This window comes from Gymnoscopelus microlampas (genome assembly GCF_963454915.1).
Source record: "Gymnoscopelus microlampas genome assembly, chromosome: 7".
In the NCBI taxonomy this organism is placed as follows: Eukaryota; Metazoa; Chordata; class Actinopteri; order Myctophiformes; family Myctophidae; genus Gymnoscopelus; species Gymnoscopelus microlampas.
Genome location: NC_139944.1, coordinates 50935804 through 50959512, shown reverse-complemented (window position 1 = coordinate 50959512; position 23709 = coordinate 50935804). Strand labels below are relative to the sequence as shown.

The 23709-nt window shown below is 40.7% G+C and overlaps 2 protein-coding genes across 3 annotated transcripts; one reads left to right on the top strand and one right to left on the bottom strand.

Annotated features, from left to right (window-relative positions):
• Nucleotides 1-558: 558 nt before the first annotated feature.
• Nucleotides 559-15960, top strand: rab7a (RAB7a, member RAS oncogene family). 2 transcript variants are annotated; one of them, XM_084061260.1, is made up of 6 exons: nucleotides 559-984; nucleotides 4629-4691; nucleotides 6352-6478; nucleotides 6749-6967; nucleotides 8635-8763; nucleotides 15605-15960. In XM_084061260.1, exons 2-6 carry the CDS (start codon nucleotides 4639-4641, stop codon nucleotides 15698-15700), a joined length of 624 nt encoding a protein of 207 aa, XP_083917386.1. In that variant the 5' UTR covers nucleotides 559-984; nucleotides 4629-4638; the 3' UTR covers nucleotides 15701-15960. The 2 variants fall into 2 exon arrangements, with proteins under 2 accessions (XP_083917386.1, XP_083917387.1); XM_084061261.1 differs by lacking the exon at nucleotides 15605-15960 and adding an exon at nucleotides 12412-12727.
• A 2043-nt stretch (nucleotides 15961-18003) lies between these two features.
• On the bottom strand, nucleotides 18004-23631 carry hmces (5-hydroxymethylcytosine binding, ES cell specific). Its single transcript, XM_084061251.1, has 7 exons — nucleotides 23592-23631; nucleotides 22224-22413; nucleotides 21976-22119; nucleotides 21169-21339; nucleotides 20192-20346; nucleotides 19346-19538; nucleotides 18004-18759 (listed from the first exon to the last, which is right to left on the bottom strand). The coding sequence occupies exons 2-7, from the start codon at nucleotides 22410-22412 to the stop codon at nucleotides 18574-18576; spliced, it is 1038 nt and encodes a 345-aa protein (XP_083917377.1). The 5' UTR covers nucleotide 22413; nucleotides 23592-23631; the 3' UTR covers nucleotides 18004-18573.
• Nucleotides 23632-23709: the final 78 nt, after the last annotated feature.

Below are 23709 nucleotides of genomic sequence, written 5' to 3'. Positions count from 1 at the left end.
TTTGATCTTTTCCTCAACTAGTTTGGGTCGCTACGCAGCCCTCACACCTATGTCACACCACCAATCTGAGATCTATTTGAGATCTATTTATCTGTGTATAGTCCTTGTCCCTTTTATTATGGAGATCCCTGCATGCTCATAGGCGATTTTTGTCTCTGCCACCAGGGGGGGCAAAGAATATATATGAACATATATGTTTTTATATAAATATGCAACATATATGTTTATCATATATGTGACATATATGAAATTGGCCGCCTGCATTATACGTCTCTATATATGTACATATATATCCATATATGTGGCACATGTGGACATAGAAGAGACATATATTTCCTATATAACCACATACATGCACATATATGAACCTGAATATGGCATATATGCAGCATATATTCTGCATATACTTGCCATATATTGGAAAATACATTCTAGATTAGAATAAGGACGAAGGGCCTGGACTAGTTGGTCAGTTAGTTAGACATGCTAGACTAGGGCGTGTCCTCCGGTGACGTCGGACACTAGTGTGACAGAGGGGTTGTTTTTGAGGAAGTGAAGAAGAAGCTAGCTTCAGGTTTTTTATTAGCACGTTAGCAGGAGACAGAAACAGGCTAGCAGCGTAGCGTTAACGCAGCGTCGCGTTAGCTTTTAACGGAACAACAAGGCGAAACGAAACCCCCCAAAATCACCTGATTTTTTTTTAAAACGAAAGGAACCTCCGCGGTGGCTCTGCCTACCAGTCGGTGTCGCTTGTGATAGATAGCTGACATTAGCTGCTAGGCTAGCTAGCTAGAATAGTGTCGTCTCGTAGTGTTATTTTAACAGGCTAGGCAGACATTGAACTTGGCTAGTTGAAGCTAACAGGCTAACAGTTAGCTTATACATCCAATCAAACCCAGCAGAGGGAAAGAAGAAAGTCCACTTTAGGTGTTTTTTTCTCCTCCAGCAACAACAAGAACACTAACTAAGGATCCTCGTCACAAGGTTTGTGTGTTTGTTTGTTTGCTTTGTCTGTCTGCTATAGATATAAGAGATAATTCTGTATGTTTTTTACCATGTAGTTGATGTTAAACTCAACATTAAGACAGTTAAAACCCTCATAATAAGCGTTAGCTTGTTGTTTTTGTTAGTAATGCTGGGGGGAAAGTGTCAGTGGACATTTGATACGTGTGATAATGTTTTGCCATGGATCAGATTGTTGTGTATTTGATGTGATCACTGTCAATTTGGTACATTGATGTCCTCTGTATATGTTTAAATTATGTTATGGTCACAATGTAACTGTACTGGACTACTGAAGGCTCTCTAACGTTAGCTCAAACTATAAGTCTTTACAGATGTATGATTGTGTGTCATCAATCAGGGAGGTTTTGATCTCGTCTCTACAGTTAATTAACGAAGAGAGACATGTGTTTACTGTTAAAAGAAGAGATTTAAGGCTTGTTTTATCCATTTGCTTCTTATGACATCTATTCTAAAACCATGTCGATGCAGGGGCTACAACATTAGCCATGCTAAATCATGCTTGCCAAGTCATGGTTCCCTTGCCTTGGTCCTTATGTCTTATAACCATGTGATCAAGTCCATGACACAATGTCATGGGTTACAGATTATTGTGGGTGCTGCTGGTTACTGGGATACTGACTGACTGACTGACTGGTCTTTCTCTCCGTGTCAGATTGATTGCCACATCGAAGGAAAAGACATGGGGGTTTTGTTCAGAATCTGATGGCATGCGATGGCTGTTTAAACAGAGCAAACTAGTGGTGTTAGTTTATTTAGTACATAGGCAGCTCCTCCAGGTGTTGTTGTTGTGAGAAGCCTTTTAATCCTTACATAACACAATGATCTCACCTGTAAGGAGAAGGAACATGTAAATGAGATGGCAATACATGTAGGTACTGTGTAGACAGAACAGGTAGACTTTGTTTTGGACCTGGAAAGCATCTGATCTGTCATTTTAGCTTTTATATTATTTAGCAACATAGGTAGGATTTAGAAGGCATTTCGTTGCCGTCAGACAGAAACCTCATATTCTAACTTTTTGTGTTTTTTCATAAATGAACACCCTATACTTGATCACACTACAGCGTCACACAAAAGTTCCTAAAGTAGCAGATCTACTACTAGCCATGGTTCACATGACACTCGTCTGTCATGGTTTGACAGTCATGTTTCAGTGCTACAGATCTACAATCTTGTAGATTGTGCATTGTTTTGTTATTTAGATATCTTGGTATGTACTGGTGTTCATGTTCACGTCTTAATAGGTGCTCCATGACCTGTAGAATATTTCATATTCATTAATATAATAATGACCACCTGTCATTATTTCACAATGCATGGGGTTTATTCCTTACACCAGTTTCACCCTTCTACCCTCCATTGGAATGATATGGTACTGCATGTGGTGATACCTATGTATGTACCAAAAATATTAAAACGGAACAAAGCCCCCCCCGCCAATGTGCTTACGAGATTTCCATTTTCATTTCAAAATCAAACTTTTGAATGCAATTCTCTTATGACTATCAGCTTATATAAGTACACATATCAAATTAAATACCAAGTGTCTATAGATAATTTGTCACACCACAGGTTTACAGGTGTAAAAAAGTAGTTGGTGAAATCATTTGTTATACAAGCTCTCATCATTTGCAGTTTGCAAGAAATGGGAAAAGATTTAGAGAAAAAGAGAGAGAGAACGAAACAAAGAAGAAAAACGGGTCAGATATGTGAAATATCTCTAATATGAGCAAAGTAAATTATACACAAAAAGGTGTATGATAATAAAAAAAGAGAGGAATTTGCAATGGAATGAGGCAGTTATGATAGCGACAGACACAGTAACATATCTACATACATATGGTGTGTGGTTAAAAACAAAACTATAGCAAATAGGCATGAACAGATTTCCATACAGTTTAAAGGGATAGTTCACGCCCCAAAATGACTTCTTTCTATCGATTACTCACCCCATGGAGACTTGAATTCATGGAGAAAAGCCTTGTTTTTGTCGCATTCCTAAGCCAATAATTTGATGACCGGAGACATTATCATCTTTCCACCGGTCATCAAATTATTGGCTTATTAGGAATGCGACAAAAACAAAAAAAAATCTCCATGAATTCAAGGCTTCATGGGGTGTGTAATTGATAGAAAATAAGTCATTTTTGGGGTGAACTATCCCTTTTTAAAGCATTTGAATCTTGAAAAATGTACTAGGACACTTTAGATTGTTTTTTTTGTTGTTAAATTTGTCACTTGATGTGCTGTATGCTGTACATCTTTGATTGTGGCCCTTCGCTGTTCAAAAACTACTGTCTGTGATTCTGTATCCTAACAAAGAATCACAATGCTGCCAGCTATGCAGTATCCACCACAGTCACACACACACACACCATATGCTGTGAAAGCCTAGTAATTATTGACACGTGATTTCTCCAGTGGAATACTTTGCTCTGAGGAGGAGGACTTGGATACCATTTAAAACTAGAGTCATAAAAAGGGAGATGGGACGTTACTTTACTTTGTGGGGAAGACAAAGCGTACTGTACTGTAATAGAAGCAGCGGGGGGTGAAAATACGATGACAGGCCAAATTCAGAGATTGTTTGCAAGACCCCTGGCCTGCACTGCAGCTTTGTGTAAAGAAAGTAGGTCAATCCCAAAGCAATGAGATATTTATATGTATATTTGGGGAGAGGGGGGAGAGAGAGGACGGGAGCTTGACATGTCTGTGTTCGGTCGGTGTACAAAGGCTGAGGTGGGGCTGTTCATTTTCACTTTCCACTTAAAATGACTACTAGGACATTATATATACTTTTGTAAATGTTGGGATGTATAGCTTACACCAGTGGTTCTCAACCTTTTCCGGCCTCGACCACCCCCCAAATATAATATTTGAACTGGGGACCCCCCACCCTGATAAGTGCTTGGAATTGTAGGAGTTGAGGCATAACATTTAGTTTGACTTGGTTCCACGGATAAATATTGTGAAAATTGCTGATCTGTAAGCTCACAACACCTCGGGTTCCGAGGCGTTGTGAGCTTGTAGATCAGCTATTTTCAAAATGTTTGCGTCTTTCTTATATTTAAAAATGTTGCCAATGTTTGACCAGTTTTTATAGTATAGTTTGTTGATTACTGTTGTTGCAGTATTTGTCTTTTTTCATTTAATTTCCTTTGTTTTGTTTAGGTATTTTAAAAGGTCTTTAAAGTCCTTGCATTGTCACTTAACTGTCATCTGGGGACACCCCCCAAAATCATGTGAGGACTGAGGAGTACCCCTCTGGGGGTACCGACCCGCAGGTTGAGATGAGAACCACTGGGTTAGAGTAGACAGGGGATAGATATGATTTCACTTATAGTGGCCGAGGCTAAAATGCTGGAACATCTTAAAAGGGAAGTTGGCATTATGTGCTGTGCTGATTTGTGGTTTGTGCCCTTGAGCTGCATGCTTGAATCTTTGAGTGTATTTCAAAATGCACACACACACACACACACACACACACACACACACACACACACACACACACACACACACACACACACACACACACACACACACTGCTCCAAAACCCTACCAAAGTGTTTTATACTGCAGTTTGTGTGCTTTTTGTTTCCCAGCTGAGACACAATGACGTCTAGGAAGAAAGTACTACTTAAAGTCATCATCCTTGGAGACTCTGGGTAAGGAGCAGATTCTGCCCTGCTTTTGACAGTTCAATAGATTTGACTGCTTGACCAACGCAGACTGAGCAATGCTTGAGTCTTTGTTTGAAAGCTGTGTTTCTCTTGGGACCCCCAGGGGTCTTTCAAGGGGTTCCAGACACAAGGGGTCCCAAGCAAAATGAGTTGATATATAGTTAAATTCTGGAAACATTTTGATCATTTAAAAAAAAAAAACACAAATCTTCTCTTATGGGGTCCCTGGTACAAAATCTTTTCAAAATGCGGTCCACAGCCAAACGCCTATCAATTCACATGAAAATGTTTTAGAACCACTTTATATAAGTTATAAAGTAACCATTTTATTAGGCTTATTGATTAAGATGATGTAACAGAAGCAAGGATGTCATGTTGTACTTGTGTAACTGGGAATGCAGCAATATATTTTAGACTGTCTATTGGCTGATTTATTTTTAAAATAGTTGCCGATCTACATCAACACGTGGTAAGCATGTAGATCGGCTATTTGAACCGTTTTAAAATGCTTGTCAAAATAGTAAAACATGGCAAAAGAGTTAAGGGATAAAGGGGGTAAGGCGGCACGCAAGATATGGCCCTAAGAGTCTAAAGCCCCACTAGTAGCCCCCAGAGGCCATGCTACTTCTTACACCTGATTGTATGCCAAAGGGTGCCGTTAGAGGAAAAATGCCATGGTCACCAAAATCGGTAGGGTCCAGCGTGCAAACTGCATACTATAGGGCCCTGTGGATTCTGTTTTCAAGTAAACAACATGTCAAAATGGAATTGACATACAGCCTAAAAACACAGAATTGCAAGTTGCGTTAATTGCCTAACCAGATTTTTCACATATCTGCTTTAAGTATTTCACTTAGTGAGAGGCACATGAGAGACGTACTTGCGCAACGCCAGCTGTCAAACAGTCTTTGTTTCTGTTCTGGTACAGGGTTAGAGAGCCCACAGCCCAGTTCATAGACATCCTCATGGTCCATGTAGTCAGGGACCCAAAGCAGACTTTGAGCAGAGGTCTGCGGCCGCACAGTGCTGATTTCCTGTTTCTGTGTGGACCTCTTTATGGGCGTACTGACCATCCATGGGAAATAGGAATGTTATGATTTGAGTGCACTGCATTTCAGTTAACTTCAACTACAACACTGTAATATTACATGTACTTCAGCGGTTCTAAAAAGAACAACAAAAGTATGACACAACCTTTGGGTCATCATACTTTTTGAACAAAAAAAAATTACAAACCTATATCATACATTTTGATGTGAGGGAGTGTAACATTGTAAAAATCTAAATTGCTGAAAAATTAATCTTAAAAATAAATCAATAAAACAGAATCCTTAGGGCCCTTCTTTAGATTGAGATATCTTGTGTGCAATGTTGACATTTAGCCTGAGGGTGGCGCTAGAGAAAAAGTAATGGGGTAACAAAAATTGTTAGGGTTAATTCTACAGGGAGCATGAATGTACTCATCAAGTTTCTTATGGGCAAAATTTGGTATTGGCTGATATGGATGGGAAATAATCAGAAACGGTATCGTCATAATTAAATATATTGCCGCATCCCTATTTGTAATCAAATGCTCACTATTTAAAGTGTTATTTATCATGTTGATGTTTTATTTACCCGTAACCTGTTTTCTGAATTTCTCCAGAGTTGGAAAGACCTCGTTGATGAACCAGTATGTGAATAAAAAGTTCAGTAACCAGTACAAAGCCACAATAGGCGCTGATTTCTTGACAAAAGAAGTCATGGTGGATGACAGACTCGTCACAATGCAGGTATGAGGGAAATAATTGTATTTAAAATGCACAACAGTCCAATGTCATGTTGTCACACAGACAGGACAATTTTTACATTCTTGTATTTTGTCTAAACTGTGCCACAGTTAAGAGGAATGAAAATATGATTTTAATGGAGAAGGATGTATAATTTTTAACAAATCTATGTAAACTCCCACAAACAATGTAGGGTGAGGGCAGGGGGGTCACTATGTCTTCTGATGGTCACCATGTGTTCTGATGATGACCTTTTCTTCGCCACGTTGTCAGATTTGGGACACAGCTGGACAGGAGAGGTTCCAGTCCTTAGGCGTGGCGTTCTACCGCGGAGCAGACTGCTGTGTGCTGGTGTTTGACGTGACGGCGCCCAACACCTTCAAGACCCTAGACAGCTGGAGGGACGAGTTCCTGATCCAGGCCAGCCCTCGGGACCCAGAGAACTTCCCCTTTGTGGTGCTGGGCAACAAGATTGACCTGGAGAACAGACAGGTGGGTCCAGGCTAGAGGTTCAAAGAGCCAATCAAAGTCAGCGATTATCTGTAATTGTGATAAAAAAAATGATTCATAATCGATCCCTATTTTGGGCATGTCATTAAAGGCGAATTTCTTTTGAACATATCTACATATTGGCTCAGTACTGGGGGAGAGGCCGGACTCACTGGAGTCTGTTGTGGAGAGTTGCACACACAATAACATGCAGGCCATAATGGACAATGTGAGTCACCCTCTCCACAACATCCTGGCAGACCAGAGAAGCGGTCGTAAGGATCTGTTCCGTTTTGTGGAGGCTCCTCCACAAAACCACAATAATAATAATAATCTATAATAGTAGTGATTTCATGTGCATAGTACTGAGGTTGGCGGTGACTCAGGAGGTAGAGAGGCCGTCTGGGGAACTGAAAGGTTCCCTGTTCCATACCCTGGGTTCCTCTTGACGTAAGTGTCTGAGCAAGACCAGTAGTGGAAAAAGTAAAACGTCCGGTAATAAATATTTACTGGAGTAAAAGTACAACAGTGTTTGTACCCTGTGAGTAGCCTCGCCCTCTTTATTGCCTGAACGGGTCAGCTGAGCAGCGTTGTAAAGGATACAGCATTGTCATATTTAAAAGCACATCAGCATTATTCACACAGCCTAACTGATTAGGCTCTTCTCTAGCCCTCAGCTCAAAGCCTGTATCAACAGAATAATGTCATAGACAAGGGGTAGTGGTGATGATGATTTTTATTCCATTCTAAATGATAGAATTTAGCTTTAGAGTTTAGCTTGTTGGAACGGCAGGCTTCGTCACAGACCTTCTGTGAATATCCGGCTGTGATGTGTTTTGGTGCGTTCATTGACTCGTCTCTTTGCCCATCTGTTTAATAAGTGAAGTGCTGCGAGTAGCTTATCATATTCTAATAAAACTGTTGGTTTATTTGTGCATGTCAGAAACGGTCTAATATCATGTGGAGGTGTATATGGGGGCCCGGCCCCATATTAGCTCTTGAAACAGGCCCCCAGATCCTAAAGGCCGCCCCTGGTTTTAGTCACATTTTGGTCATCTCAAATGTTTTTTAATTGACTTAATGTCATAAGATTTTAGTCGACTAAATCTACAGTTGATTTAGTCGACTAAAATGTATTTTGTAGACCGGCTACCGGAAATAGCGTCTGCGACATGTTTTGAGCTTGTAGATCGACTGTTTTCAGAGAGCCACACCCGTACACAGCCAAGCATAAAACAACTTAGTCTTAGTTCTACTGGATCTCTTCTCCACTAGTCCCTCTGTAACATTTTAGTGTAGTTTTTATTTGTTGACGAAATTGTCAGTATATTTAGTCATAGTTTTAGTCATCATAGCTTAGTTTTTATTTAGTTTTTGATTGGTTTGTGGTCAGTGAACATTTTTTAGTCATAGTTTTAGTCAACAAAATTGACACAGATAGAAATGCAGACCAAGGCCTGAGGCACCTACGCTCAGTGTAGCCTGACAACGTGTCATGGGTTCAAGTCTTTGCTGCATGTCATTCCTCTCTCTCTCCCCGTTTCCTGTCAGCCTACTGTCCCTGTCAAAGGCATAAAAGCCCCCTCAAAAAAAAAGAAATGCAGACCAATTTATCTGATGTTTCTAAGAAAAAACATCTCATCATCATTGCCCTTTTTTGTGTTTTTAAGGTAACAACCAAGCGAGCACAGGCTTGGTGTCAGAGCAAGAACAACATCCCCTACTTCGAAACCAGCGCCAAGGAGGCAATCAATGTAGAGCAGGCCTTCCAGACTATTGCACGCAACGCTCTTAAACAGGTAATGCATTGGTTCCGGGGTCCGGGGGGTCCCCAGCAAAATGAGTTAATATAGCGTCACAATCATCTTAACCACTTTAACCGTATTTTATACTTTGGTGACGTGCTATGAGCTTGTATATCTGCAATTTTGGAAAAATCTTGAAAATCTTTGAAAATCTTTGAATATACATTTTTTTTTAAAACAAATTTACTCAAATCTTTGCTTCTGGGGGTCCCCGGCACAAAATGTTTGTTATCAATATAACAATTTGAGGGTCCTTGACATGAAAAGCTTTTGAGAAGCACTGAGGTAATGGGAAGCCAGCGAGAGAGTTCAACTTTTTATTTGACTTCTGTGCACATTGTTTGGTCTGAGGTCACTAGTTCAGGATTCTGTTTATTTATTGTGAAATGAGGATATCGTCACTGTGGGGCAGAAACTGTTTATCTCAATATTCTAACTATTTGTGTTTTTCCGTAAATTAACGCCCTACGAGATCATACTAGAGCGTAACTCAAAAGTAGCAGATCTGCAAGCTCGACGCGTTTCGAGCTTGCAGATCTGCTACCTTTGCTGTTTTGTTTATTTATTTGAAAGTACTTGAAAGTAACAGTTTTGGACATGAGGTTTCCACCTGACAGAGACGATATGTAAATGGCGAAATGCTTGCCATGAGACTTGGGACGTCGATCTCTCTCTCTCCTCACTTCTGTAATAGAATCCACATTTTATTGACAGATTTATGAAAGTACAGTTAAGTTGTAAATGTTGTTAAAACTCAAATCAAGAAGTTGAGAAGAAGCATGTAAAAGATCAGTGTTGTTGTCTCTCACACCTCTCCGTTTAACCACGTAAACTCTATACTCAAATCTCCCAGGGCTCTATAGAGGAATCCACAGAGCACTGCGGTGTCAGACTCCTGCTGCGCTGTGCATTCTGACACCGCAGTTATGATTTGCGCCAGGGGAGCGCTCTGTGGATTCGTCTATACCTAAAGTCCCAAAATAGGGACGCTAGGGTTCATGTGGTTATGGACACATTATAAGTATTGTTATCCTAAAATGGCTGTCTATTATATTGAGTGGATTCTTCAACATTTAACGTGTATTATATGAAAAAAAAGATAACCCATAAAAACCCTATTTTGTATATTTGCCCCATTTTCAATTAAATCAGACCCTGTAACAAATGAATGGTGAATGAAAACTTGAATGAAAAATCACTGAAATTGAATGCTGCGTTCATGAATTGAGGCATTTTGTTCAGAACGAACCAATCATGCTAACTTTGGAAGCCAATCTTAGGCAATCAGGATGGAATATGGTAAATCGGACAGATCCGTGTTGATCACATGACTATAGAGATGCTGTGTACCGATTTGTGTGATGTTTGGAGTAGCAGGGGTTGACACTAAGGTCTCAGAGGCACTTGCCTGTCGTGCAAGTACAGGTCATGTTCTACTTGCCCACAGGTCTTGCCCACTTGCCCGAAAAGTAAATCGTCCTTTATAAAATGATAAGCAAAATTGTAATTACCGTTCAATTTAACACTTATGTTTTACTTTATACTTGCAAATTCTGGGGCTGCACGATAAAAAATGTCCTGCCTCAATATTTATGTCAAATATCTAGTAGATAGCTATGAATATGACTATGGGTTCACACTTACACTTGTTATTTTAAGTGTAGCAACAGTGAAAACGGCACATTATAGACCAACGCTGCTCTTTTATATTACATTCCACAGACCTGAAGACACTTACTTTCCCATAACTTGACAAAGTGCTCTTATTTTGAAGTCCACCGACTGGAAGTCAAGAGTTTACGTTAGTCTGACTTGACACGTGCTAAGCTAAGCTTTGACCGTTCAATAAACAAACGGAGGAAGTGGGCTGCCTGGCACTGCTGTTTTGAACTGATACTGACATAAGGAAGGCTTTACACGCTGCTTACTGCATTCTTGTATTTTCACACATCGGTTAAGGACACAAGTAAGGAACCGCAGCACATGTGACAAAAGTCCACGGGTGTTTTTGTTTTATATCGCGGGTGGGATGCATGCAGACGTTGTGAGCTTGTAGATTAGCTGTTTTCGCTGGAGCTCACGTCTGTGTGTGTGTGTGTGTGTGTGTGTGTGTGTATGTGACTTGGGGGAGACGGAGCGCTCTGGCCACGTTCAAGTGTCTAAAGACAGATATGATATCTTGTTGCGTCCCCACTCAAAATGCGCACTTGCCCGTCGGGCCACCCGATAGCAAACTTCACCTGCCCGACCATTTTATTTACCTGCCCCAGGCAGGTGTTAGTGTCAACACTTGAAGTAGTATTAAAAAATGTGTTTTGCACAAATCGGCCTCCTGGTGGCGCTAAAATTTGCAGTGACCGGGGCCAACGTTGCCGGAGATCAGCTGGTCACAGACAGAAGGACACACGGACGGACGGACACACGGACAGGGTGCAAAACATACTCTCTCGCCATGCCGTTCGGCCTGGCGGAGACAAGTCATTTGGGGGGTGAACTATCCCTTTAAGCTCACATTGCGTCGCAAGCTTAACTCATTCACTGCCACTGACGTAAAAAAACGTAATTTTTTCCAATTACCAAATCTGCCATTGACGTAAAAAAACGTAATTTTGAAAAACGTTGATTTTTATAAAAGATCTCAGCGTTCTTCATCTCTCGTAGTGATACATTTCATTGTAACACACCCGGATAAGGAAATAATGTCAATCCAAGATTTCCGTTTCCGTCTTCTCCCTGTTTAACTCTCCCTCTGAAACGCCATTTCCTCGGTTTTGTTTTTTCTCCGCCGTGCTTGGTCGGACGCGCCGTTTACAAACTTCTACTACTGTAGAATGGATTGTCGTGGTTCGGAAATTTGTTCTCTTGGCCACTCGCACACCTACCCTGTGTGTCTACAAACAGTTGGACACGCGATCATAAGCGATGGACATTTTCTGTGGCGAGCTGAAAAAGTAAGTGAACCTTCCAATTTTTTGACGATAAATGGTGTGTTTACACTGGGCTGCATGAGAAGGACTCCGAGCCGATCGGAATGTTTTGTTGTCTAGGCGACGTGCATGGATAGCCTGTCTGTTTACAAACGATCGGACTTGCGATAATAATGAATATAATTTTTTTTGTGACCTGTTGAAAGTTAAACAAAAATACGAAATTGCTGGCAGTGGGCAAACACAGACAGAAATAAATCTGGCAGTGAATGAGTTAATAGATCAGCTATTTTCTGTATTCTTTAACATTTTGGAACATGTAAAAACAAAACCCATTAAGACCTGGAACTCTTAATAGCAGATATACAAGCTCGGTGCCGCGCTACGAGCTTGTATATCTGCTTTTGAAAAATCGTGAAAATGTGTGCAAATCTTTGAATATATATATTTTTAAAGCGAACATTTTTAACTCAAATCTTTGCTTCTGGGGGTCCCTGGAACAAGATATTTTGATGGGGGTCCGCAGCCAAATACATATAATTTTGGGGCTCCTTGACATGAAAATGATTGAGCACCACTGATATAGAAACAAACGTTTTTCAGAAAGCTGTTGAGATTTAGGAGACATGTAGAATCGGCTTCAGGTCTCAATGGGTTAAAATGTATAATTTTTAATCGTCGATTACATACCGCCTGCCTGTCGGTCTGTGTCTAGGAAACCGAGGTGGGGATATACCCCGAGTTCCCCGAGCCCATCAGGCTGGACAGGAACGAGCGACCAAACCAAGAGACCTGCAGCTGCTGAGAACGTTGACTGAACCTGACCGACCGCGGTGTGACTCCACTGCTCTCTCACTACCCCTAACTCTGCCTTGTCTATACTCTATACGCCCTCTCCTTCCCTTCCCACATCCCACTGTGTGATCCCTGATGCCCCAATATTATCACTGGCCTTTTGTAGATACATGCAGCGTTCCTCTCGTAGAGTATACTGCTACAGTATAGTACACACAGAACGCATTTTCTATTAACCCATTGAGACCTGAAGCCGATTCTAAATGTCTCCTAAATCTCAACAGTATTCTGAAAAACGTATGTTTCTATATCAGTGGTGCTCAATCTTTTTCATGTCAAGGACCCCCCCCAAATTATATGTATTTGGCCGCGGACCCCCATCAAAATATTTTGTTCCAGGGACCCCCCAGAAGCAACGATTTGAGTAAAAAAAAGTTCGCTTTAAAAATATATATATTCAACGATTTGCACACATGTTCACGATTTTTCAAAAATAGCAGATCTACAAGCTCATAGCGCGGCACTCGGTGCCGCGCTATGAGCTTGTATATCTGCTATTTTTGAATAGCCCAAAGTGTAAAATAATGCTTTTTAGCTCAAATCTAAAAATGACACAGTTCCAGGTCTTAATGGGTTAAAAAAAAACTAAAACAAAACGAAAACAAGTCTCCTAGCCCAAAGAACATGTCGAGGAAACGTTACGGCACTTACTTTTACGACGCTTATCTGTACTGTTTCCTGTGTAGTTTCTTTTGTGGCAGCGGGTGGTTTTTGTTCCCATGTCCATTCCTGTGTTGCACCCAGGTTTGGCTCTAACATTGCGTTCATTTGGGTGCTTTGTTATGGTAAACGGCAGTAACTACTACGCATCTTACCGTGTTTATATTTTGTGGGGAGGGGAGACACACTAACAGTCTCTTTTTTTTATATCAAACTTTATCTGCAGCAGTGGTAATTCTCTTAAACCTGATTTATTTAAGACTTTGTATATTTGCAAACCTCTCAATCATTTCATGGGGGAAAGGCAAAAAGCTATGTTGTCAATCTCCATATATGTCTCTGCCAATTGCCTACGTTGGCAAACAATTTAAGTGCTTGTTATTTCTTTTAATCAATCAGATCTTTTACCGTCTGTTCGTATATTACGTTTAGAATTTGAATTGCATCATAGAGGACATAATACAATAGGATACATAACTGAAAGAAGCATAAAGAATTGTGAGGGGGGGATGGTGTTTGCATTCATCATTATATTAGTACTATGATAAATGCGTAGCATCTACATTGTTTGAAAATGTCTTTGCGTTCCAAGTAACAAGGGTAATAAAACTATCTTGAATACCTTTTAAGTATTATGTGTGTTTATTACTGTATCTTCAAGGCAGAAGACTAACTATAAGACCAATGCAAAATCGTTCTAACTCAAGTGGATGGAGTCCAAGCCGCAACTATGACTGAGCACTTTATTGTCTCCGCCAGGCCGACGGCATGGCGAGAGAGTATGTTTTGCACACTGCGACGCGTTGTGAGCTTGTAGATCTGCTATTTTCAGAGCGCAGTTCAAGGGCATTTTGTGTGATCCGGCATTGGAGGCCTTGTTTATAATGGGTTTTTTTTTTCTTTTTTTTTTTAACTTCCGTGCACATTGTGAAATGAGGATATCGTCGCTGTGGGGCAGAAAACTCTTATCTCCATATGCTACCTATTTGTGTTTTTTAAACGCCCTACGTGATCATACTAGCGCGTAACACAAAAATGGCAGATCTGCAATCTCAAAACGAGCCGCTTTTGCGACGTGTTTTGAGCTTGTAGATCTGCTATTTTTGCAGGTTTTTTTGTGTGTGAAAGTAACAGTTTTGGACGTTTCCACCTGACAGACGATATAGAAATGGAGAAATGTTTGCCATGAGACTTCTCTCTCCTCTCTTCCTCACTTCTGTAATATAATCCAAATGTGATGGTTTGATAGACTGTGCTGTTTCTCGCCTTTACTCACCATTTCTCTCCTTTATTTTTAAATTGACAGATGTATGAAAGTACAGTAAAGAAAATATACATTGTTGAATGTTGTTAAACCTCAAATCAAGAAGCTGAGAAGAAGCCTGTGAAAGATCTGTGGTGTTGTCTCTCACACACCTCTCCGTTTAACCACGTAAACCCTATACCTAGTTAAAGGGGAATTTTGGACCACAGTTTTCTCACCTTTTCTATGATATCTTAGGATGAATGGTACAGTAGAACATTTTCATAACTCCATCCTGGGTCCGCCACAGCTTAAAACGTGTGCCAATAGGCCTTGCGTTAGATCGCGTATTTTAATAGCTTTTTCTTTTGTTTTCTTTTTGGTGAGATCTGACGTTCATAGTGACAGAATACTATGCACAAAAAAAAAACCTATGTCTCGCTAGACGAGATTGAAATCTCAAGATCTCAATCTTGTCTAGCCAGACTTCCGTTTTGTTTGTTGTTGTTTTTTATTTTCGGTTGCTTAGTGTTCAATATCCACAGAGCGCTCCCCCGGCGCAATCATAACTGCGGTGTCAGAACGCACACCACAGCAGGAGTCTGACACCGCAGTGCTCTGTGGATTCGTCTCTATACCTAGCGTCCCAAAATATGGACGCTAGGGTTCATGTGGTTATTATGGACACATTATAAGTAGGCCTATTGTTATCCTAAAATGGCTGTCTATTATATTGAGTGGATTCTTGTCCACTGTATTCTATTAAACAAGTATAATATGAAAAAAAAGAAAATAAACAAAAAGAAATGTGTGCCATTTCAAGTCAATCAGACCCTGTAACAAAATGTATGATGAATGTGTTATAATTCCAAATTACTTTATTTTTTAATCGATTAAGTAGTTTAGTCTTATTAGCGACTTAAGCTCTGTTTTATACAATGGTGTCGCATGAAAAAAGCTGATTTACAACATAAGCTCACAATGCGTCGGAAGCTTATAGATCTAGATTTTCTGTATTTTTGAAAGATTTTTGGAGAAGAAAACATAACGAATTAATCATTTTCTTAAAATGTATATTTTATAATTGTCGATTACATGGAATATTTTGATTAACTGTCGCACCCCCTACCGCCTGTGTGTCTGTGTTCAGGAAACCGAGGTGGAGCTGTACAATGAGTTCCCGGAGCCCATCAAGCTGGACAGGAACGAGCGGGCCAAGCCGTCAGCAGAGACCTGCAGCTGCTGAGAACGTTGACGAACCTGACCGCGGTGTGACTCCACTGCTCTCACTACCCCTAACTCTGCCTTGTCTATACGCCCTCCTTCCCTTCCCACGTCCCACTGTGTGATCCCTGATGCCCAATATTATCACTGGCCTTTGTAGATACATGCAGCGTTCCTCTCGTAGAGTATACTGCTACAGTACAGTACACACACCCACACACACATGCTGCACTCACCTCCTTATGTACACACAGAACGCATTTTCTATTAAAAAAAACAAAACGAAAACAAGTCTCCTAGCCCAAAGAACATGTTGAGGAAACGTTACGGCATTTACTTTTACGATGCTTATTACTCTGCAGTGTTTCCTGTGTAGTTTCTTTTGTGGCAGCGGGTGGTTTTGTTCCCATGTCCATTCCTGTGTTGCACCCAGGTTTGGCTCTTAACACTGCGTTAATTTGGGTGCTTTATTATGGTAAACGGCAGTAACTCTACGCATCTTACCGTGTTTATATTTTGTGGGGAGGGGAGACACTAACAGTCTCTTTTTTTTTTGTTTTAAACTTTATCTGCAGCAGTGGGAATTCTCTTAAACCTGATTTATACTGTACGATCGGAGTTGCGCTCCCGAAATAGCTGATCATACGAGCTTACAGCGCGTCGCCATGTGTTATGAGCTTGTTGATGGGTTATTTCTCTGTGCGTGATGATTCCGTCGGACAACAGACTATAAATTAAGCATTTCTGTGTTGGCCCACCACTGCTGCATGAATATAGAGGAAACACTGCCCCTCCTTTTACTCATCGGGCTTGTGGCTTAAAAAAAAAACAATAATTTCACATGTATAACACTTGTTTCCATGGCATCGTCTTGCCTCATCGACACGTACAAACTAAACTTGTCATGCCACTTCGTGGTGGGAGTTGGCGCTTATAGCAGTTCGGTCCCAGAGTTCCAGTGCTGAAGGAAAGTTGTGAAGGAACAGAATGTGCAATTTGTGTCCGTGTGAAAGAAAGTGCATGTGTGGATCTCGTTCATAATGCTGCCTACTGATTCTTGTTAATTGGTTCATGGGTGGAAATAAGTTCCATAACAAGTCAGTCAGACTGGGTGTATTCAGAACCTTTTCTTGCACCTTTGCCGACGTCATCTAAAATAAACCGGAAGGTCTGTTTTAAACCATCTCATTTTGGAGCCACAATAAACACAGTTTAATAGCTCAAAAGCTGAGAAAGAACATTGTGTGTGTGAGTTAAACCTCTTGCTCCTTGATGTATAAATGCTCTCCCCACATCTCCGGTTGTTTTGCTCTTTCTCAGTAGTGAGGAAAAGTTGTGTCTTGTATAAACGAGCTGTTCTTTTGTTTATCACAAAAAAAGAAAAAAAATCAATGGTGAAATGAACCAAACAAATCGAGACAGGATGACGTTCTACCTGATAAAGTTTGGGAGGGGACAGAGATTATTCTCAAGTATAAATATCACTCGTAATAACTGAGGACTATTAGATAGTACTTCTCTTTTTACTTATTGCAAGACTTTGTATATTTGCAAACCTCTCAATCATTTCGTGGGGGAAAGGCAAAAAGCTATGTTGTCAATCTCATATACGTCTCTGCCAATTGCTTACGTTGGCAAACAATTTAAGTGCTTGTTATTTCTTTTTAATCGATCAGATCTTTTACCGTCTGTTCGTATATTATGTTTAGAATTTGAATTGCATCATAGAGGACAAAATACAATAGGATACATAACTGAAAGAAGCATAAAGAATTGTGAGGGGGGATGGTGTTGGCATTCATCATTATATTAGTACTATGATAAATGCGTAGCATCTACATTGTTTGAAAATGTCTTTGCGTTCCAAGTAATAAGGGTAATAAAACTATCTTGAATATCTTTAAGTATAATGTGTGTTTATTACTGTAGCTTCAAGGCAGAAGACTAAAACCACAGTTTAAAACCCATTAAGACCTGGAACGCAACTGTGTCTCTTTAGATTTCTTTGGCTATTCAAAAATAGCAGATGTACAAGCTCATAGTGCCGCGCTATGAGCTTGTAGATCTGCTATTTTTGAACGATCTTGAAAAAAAAGTTTGGATTTAAAAAAAAAAACTGTTAGGATTTAGAAAACATTTTTAAGAATCGCCTCAGGTCTTAATGGGTTAAAACAATCGTTCTACAGTAACTCAAGTGGATGGAGTCCATGCCACAACTATGACTGAGCACTTTATTGAAAATTCAATTTCAAAAGGATAAAAGCACAAGAAAGCCTGAAGGCTTGTTTCCATTGTGGTCCTTTAATAAACGATGTCAACACACTGACAGCCAATCAACATCCATCCTAATTTACATGGCATGTTTACAGGAAGTTATTGTTCAAAAGTGTGGATGCTCATATCGTTACAGTATCAATCTGGGTGTGGATGGCCCTACACACTTGGCAAGCATTGGATATGGCTAAATCCACAGACACTTGGGGTCAGAAATCATCACAAAGGCAACATAGTAAATCAAACTGACTACTGGTGAGAATAAGACCATTAGTAGTATTCAAAAGCCTTGGCAAATCTTGTCGGATGAAACTCTGAACATTGAATTCCAAAATGTCCAGTAACGCATAACTACGTACATGTACTGTATGTAGTACAACATAACTAGAAGATTAAGTTGAGGTAGTGTAACTTACAGTGTAGTAAATGCAATACATAACTAGTATAACTTTTTTCGAAATAAAAGAATACATAAATTCTTAAGAAAGTTAAACGTCAAAACTGCCAAGCTCCTTCAACTGATTTATAAACAACATGACATTTTGAGCCCTGGGGCTCTTACAAAGAATGAGGATTGATATTACTTGTCTCATCAATGCTGACTTTTCAGTTCCAGTGTCTTCAGTTGGTTCTGGGTTTTTTACCCTGGAGCCACTGTTCAAGAGGCCCTGGAGATTTAGGCTTCATCTCTGGCTTGGTTTGTTCTTCCTTACAGTCTGATGTCTCTGGTTCTTTCCTCTTGGTTGGGCTGCTGCTGCTCTTCAGCCAGCTCATCATCATCTTACTGCTGGCTGTGGGCTTGGGTTCCTAAGACAAATAATGTGCATATTTGTAAGCGAAGCCCTTTCAAACCATCAGAAAAACAATGGCATTGTAAGAACTGATCAAATACAGTACCAACTAGAAAGATTGCACTCAGAGTGCATAACCCCACGCTATGCACTTGTCAACATAAAAGCATTTCCTTATGTCTGAGAGTTAACCACTAATGCCCTATTTTATACTTTGTCTATTCAAAAATAGCCAATCCTACATTCATTACGTGGCTGAAAATGAGCTCTCTAGTACTCTAGTCACTCAATTTTGTTTAATTGGACAAATGATTTGATGGGTTTGCCTTTTATGAATGCAAATACTAGCATTTGGCGGCTTTACGTGAACCTGTTTGGGAGTTATAATTTTCAAGAGAAGCCATGCCCATCACCAACCCCCCTTTTGGGCAGTTCAATCAATCAGTTTTCCCTTGTCCAATGACCAAACTATCAGCAAAGTTTCCTGCTAATCTGATCATATTTGCAGCCACCGTGCTAACAGAAAAAGCTGTTCTGGCAAAAAAAGGCAAAAATACAACTCCCAACCAACTCCACAGGCGGATGTAATTGAAACAAGTCACCTTTTTCTTTGTAAGATCCACTGGCTGCAGACACTCTGGAGAGTTGTTGCGCGAGTTGTTGACGAACGACGAGACAGGGTGGTGGGTCAACACGTTCTTGGAGTGGAGCAACTTCAAGGCATCCATAGACTTCACCTCCCCAAAGTCAAGCCATCTCCTCACCTCTTCCTCTCCGTCCAGGATAGCTGGCATCCTAAAAAACGTAAACGGTCGGCTCAGGGCTTCATACTTGTGTTGATTTCGTCGACTAAAACAATGACAAAAAATGTTGACCGACTACCTTTTTTCACTGACGAAAACTGAATAAAAACTAAATAAAAATTAAGCTATGATGACTACAACTAAGACTAAATATATTGACAATTTCGTCAACAAATAAAAACTAGACTAGAATGTTAGTGAGGGACTAGTGGAGAAGAAGAGATCCAGTAGAACTAAAATACATTTTATGTTTGGTTGCGCTCGGTGTTGCGCTCTGAAAATAGCAGATCTACATGCTCACAACGCGTCGCGCTGCGACGCGTTGTGAGCTTGTAGATCAGCTATTTTCAGCATGCAACCAAGTGTGAAATCAGCCATTACGACGCCGTCAAGGTACCGCCAAAATACATTTTAGTCGACTAAATCAACTGTACATTTAGTCGACTATAATGTTATGATATTTAGTCAACTAAAACTAGACTAACAGTAAAACATTTCAGATGAAATTTCAGATGACTAAAACTAAATGGAATTTGATTCAAAAGACTATGACTAAAACTGAATAAAAATTTGCTGTCAAAATCAACACTACATCATACAGACACAAGGTGGAGAACTTGATGGTTTTATCACGCAGCCTTTTACCTGTCATGGATGCCCTGTAGATTAGGAGAAGCATCCACAGTGATGACGCTGTAGGTATAGAGGGGTTCCCCACCCTCCGGGGGTGTCCAGCAGTCAAACAGTCCAGCCATGGTCAGCAGTCTCCACCCGTTCCACTCATCTGTCTCTTTGTCCTCCTAACCCAAAAGAGAGGCAATTGCTCATTAACCACTTAAGCTCTGTTTATACTTACGTCGTACTATGGTGTTTGTGCACCGAACATAGCCACTCTACAAGCTTACAACACGTTGCAACGCAACAGAAACAAATGTACATCATGTGACATGCCCAAAACAGGAGCGCCAGGTTGAAGGTGTTATCGTTTAGATTTTTTGAATTGCCTGAAATTCAGAATCCAAATGATTTCTTATTTCCAGGTATGTTTGAAAATAATGGAATATGTCATGGTGAGATTGGTGCATCACACTGAATAATACCATACATCTGATCATACATTCTCCAGATAGCCCCCAGTCTGCCACTACCCTATACAAGACAGGCTCTAATACCGGTGTGTGTTCCATGATGACCACGCCACGCCAACTGACAACTGACCATAGTCAGTTGTCTCCATATTTGGGCAGTTATCTAACCTCCATTGACTTCCAGTATTAAAGTTTTAAAAGTTAAATATTTGAAGAATTACAACGCATACGTATATGTGAAATATTATATTCTGGGAGTTACTTCATTGTCCCACTGGCAGCATGCACAATACATTGCCACTGATCAGTCCCAACAGTTTGCCAGATTTACCAGAGAGAGAGAGACAGAGAGAGACCGACAGACAGACAGACACACACACTTCTAGAAGGCATCCCAGTCGCGTGAATTCACATGATCATGTGTTTTCAGCATTCACGCGACCGCACTGGTTTACTAGGCTACGCTACAGGGGCATTACTGTAAAAATGGCCCATAAACAATGCATACAGTGTCACTGCTAGCCAAGCACGGACCTCTTTCAGCTCTGGGGATTCCTCCTCTGGAGTGCAGGGTGTTGTTGCCTCACTGTGACCCTGAGTTTGTGGAAAGTAGATAAAGTAGGGCTGCTTCTCTTTCTCCTGTCTCCTCCATTCATAGAAGCCATCGGCCAGGATCACACAGCGCTGTCCTTTAAGCAGGGGGTCCTTCAGAGACAGTGTGATAGTGTTCAGGAGTCAGGACACAAGTATGGCAAAGAAAATGTGTTCATTCATTTTAGACTAGGGGTGCTTAAATTAACCACCCTTATTTTATACTTCGTCATACGACGGTGTCGGGGCAGGACAAATAGCAGATCTGCAAGCTCACAACGTGTCGCATTGCGACGTGTTGTGATCTTGTAGATGTTCACTCTATTTTATATTATTATTATGTATTCTTTTTTTACTCATGTCAGGTTGAAAGTGGTTAAGAATGGACTGGCATTTTTACCATCCAAGTAATATGTGAAACTCTATGTACCTTAAACAAAAAGAAGGGTCTCGCACACTGAATGATGGAAACTGAGGCTCTTTAGAGTGTTGATGGTCTGAGGACCGAAACTTTTTTTTCACCATGTCACTTTTTGCACTTTTGTAAGTAAAGACTATTTTTTGCTTCTAAAGAGCCTCAGTTTTCATCCTTCAGTGTGCGAGCCCCTTCTTTTTGTTTATGGACTTTCATGCTGACCTCTCGCACCTGTTTTCCTTGAGTAAGCCTTGAGTTTGAGCCTAAACTCAAGTAAGCCTTGAGTTTGAGCGCAAACTTCCCTACCTCCTTCACCTTCACTCTACAGTATGTACCTTGAAGGACTTCTTCTCCAACAGGCCCTCCCTGCGGCAGTTGTTAGTGCTGTACTGCATCTTGCTCGGGTCCTTCTCCTTGAACCATGACGGTATGAGGCCCCAACGCATGGCCGCCAGCACGCACTCATCTCCAGGTGCATTCTGAATGAACACAAGAAACATAAAGTAATTTGGTTATTGTTTTACTGTAGCACTCCCCTTTAGAACTTGCTATAAAACAAATGGATAATACATTATTCATTCACCTTATCAAAGTGCTTCTGGGACAAGAGGACAGGGCTCATAGACTGGGGACTCTTGTTGTACGAAGGCCGGTATTTGTCTGCGTCTCCGTCTCTCCATCTGGGCCGTCGGCGCTGTCCTCCCCGGTCTCTGTACCCGGAGGCTCGACTCACCTCGTCAGGAGCCAGGGTACAGGCTGTTCTCCCACACATGCTGAAAAGAACCGTACCAGACAGAATCAGAATGTTTCAGCTTTATTGTCACATCAAAGGTTTACAAGAGTAAAAAAGTGGATTTGTTTTAGTGCATAGTTCCCATCGTATCGTTATTTCCATCGTATCGTTAGTTCAGCAGCCTTGTCCACTGCTGAACAAGGCTCATGCCTTGTTCAGCAGTCTGATGGCAGCTGGTTGAAAACGGTTCAATAACCTGGTAGTGCTACTCTTCAGTGTTACTACATCACACACATCCTGAAGAGGACCATACCAGATTGTTACTAATGTAATGTAACACTGATATTACATGTAATATTGCTGTAATGTGTGTAACTCTCTACAGGCCTGAACACAGGCTGAGGAATGTGATTTCAACATTTAAGTGTAGTGCATGCAATACAGAGGTCTGCAGTGAAGACATAGCCGGATATCTTTAGCCAGAGTGGGATCATGTTTAGAGAACAGAATGCTTCAGGTCAGGCTGGCCCTTTCTTGGCTCAAAAACTGGGTACATGAGCCATGGGGCAGTGGAGAGGGATATTCTCTGGCTAGCATTGATGTGATGTGTGGTAATAAATAATGACGTATTATTGCTAAGCATAGGCTTATCCTTGATTGGTCAGACAAAACTATGGTCTGGAAGAAAGGTGGAGTGATTAAACAGTATACATTACACTGTCCATGAGACTGAGCCTCAGCTAATCTAGCATTGTCCATGGTCCTTAAATTGTCACTTCACTGTCATCTGGGGACGCCCCCAAAAATCATGTGGGGTCATGGGGGTCCCGACCCACAGGTTGAGAACTACTGTATTAATTAGAGTAATACAGTATACATGTTTTTCACCAAAACGGTGTAGCCTAGTGACTTTTAATTTAAAAGGGTGAATTATTACTACTATCAACTTTAACGTCTTCCCTCGCCGTTTCAACGTGAGTAATAACAGTAAACGGTGTAAGAGAATAGATAAGTTATAACTATGATGTTGTTACATAATAGTGATGCTTTCTTTCTGTGGGTTGTTTGGCTAGCAGCATGCTAGGCTAGCTAAAACAAAACCAACATGGTTCCGTTCTAATATAAATATTAGTGACACTAGAGCCCATGTTCTGCTGTAATACTTTATGTTTTTAATAGTTTTATTCTAATAGTAAATGTTTTAGTTTCTGCTCATACCTTTCAGTCTGTTGTTCAAAAGCAGCGCTATGGGCGGAACCATGAGCTTGTGTCCATTGGCTGGAAATGATCACGTGACACTACGACGTGTACAGTGCTTCATTACAGCAGTGGTTAT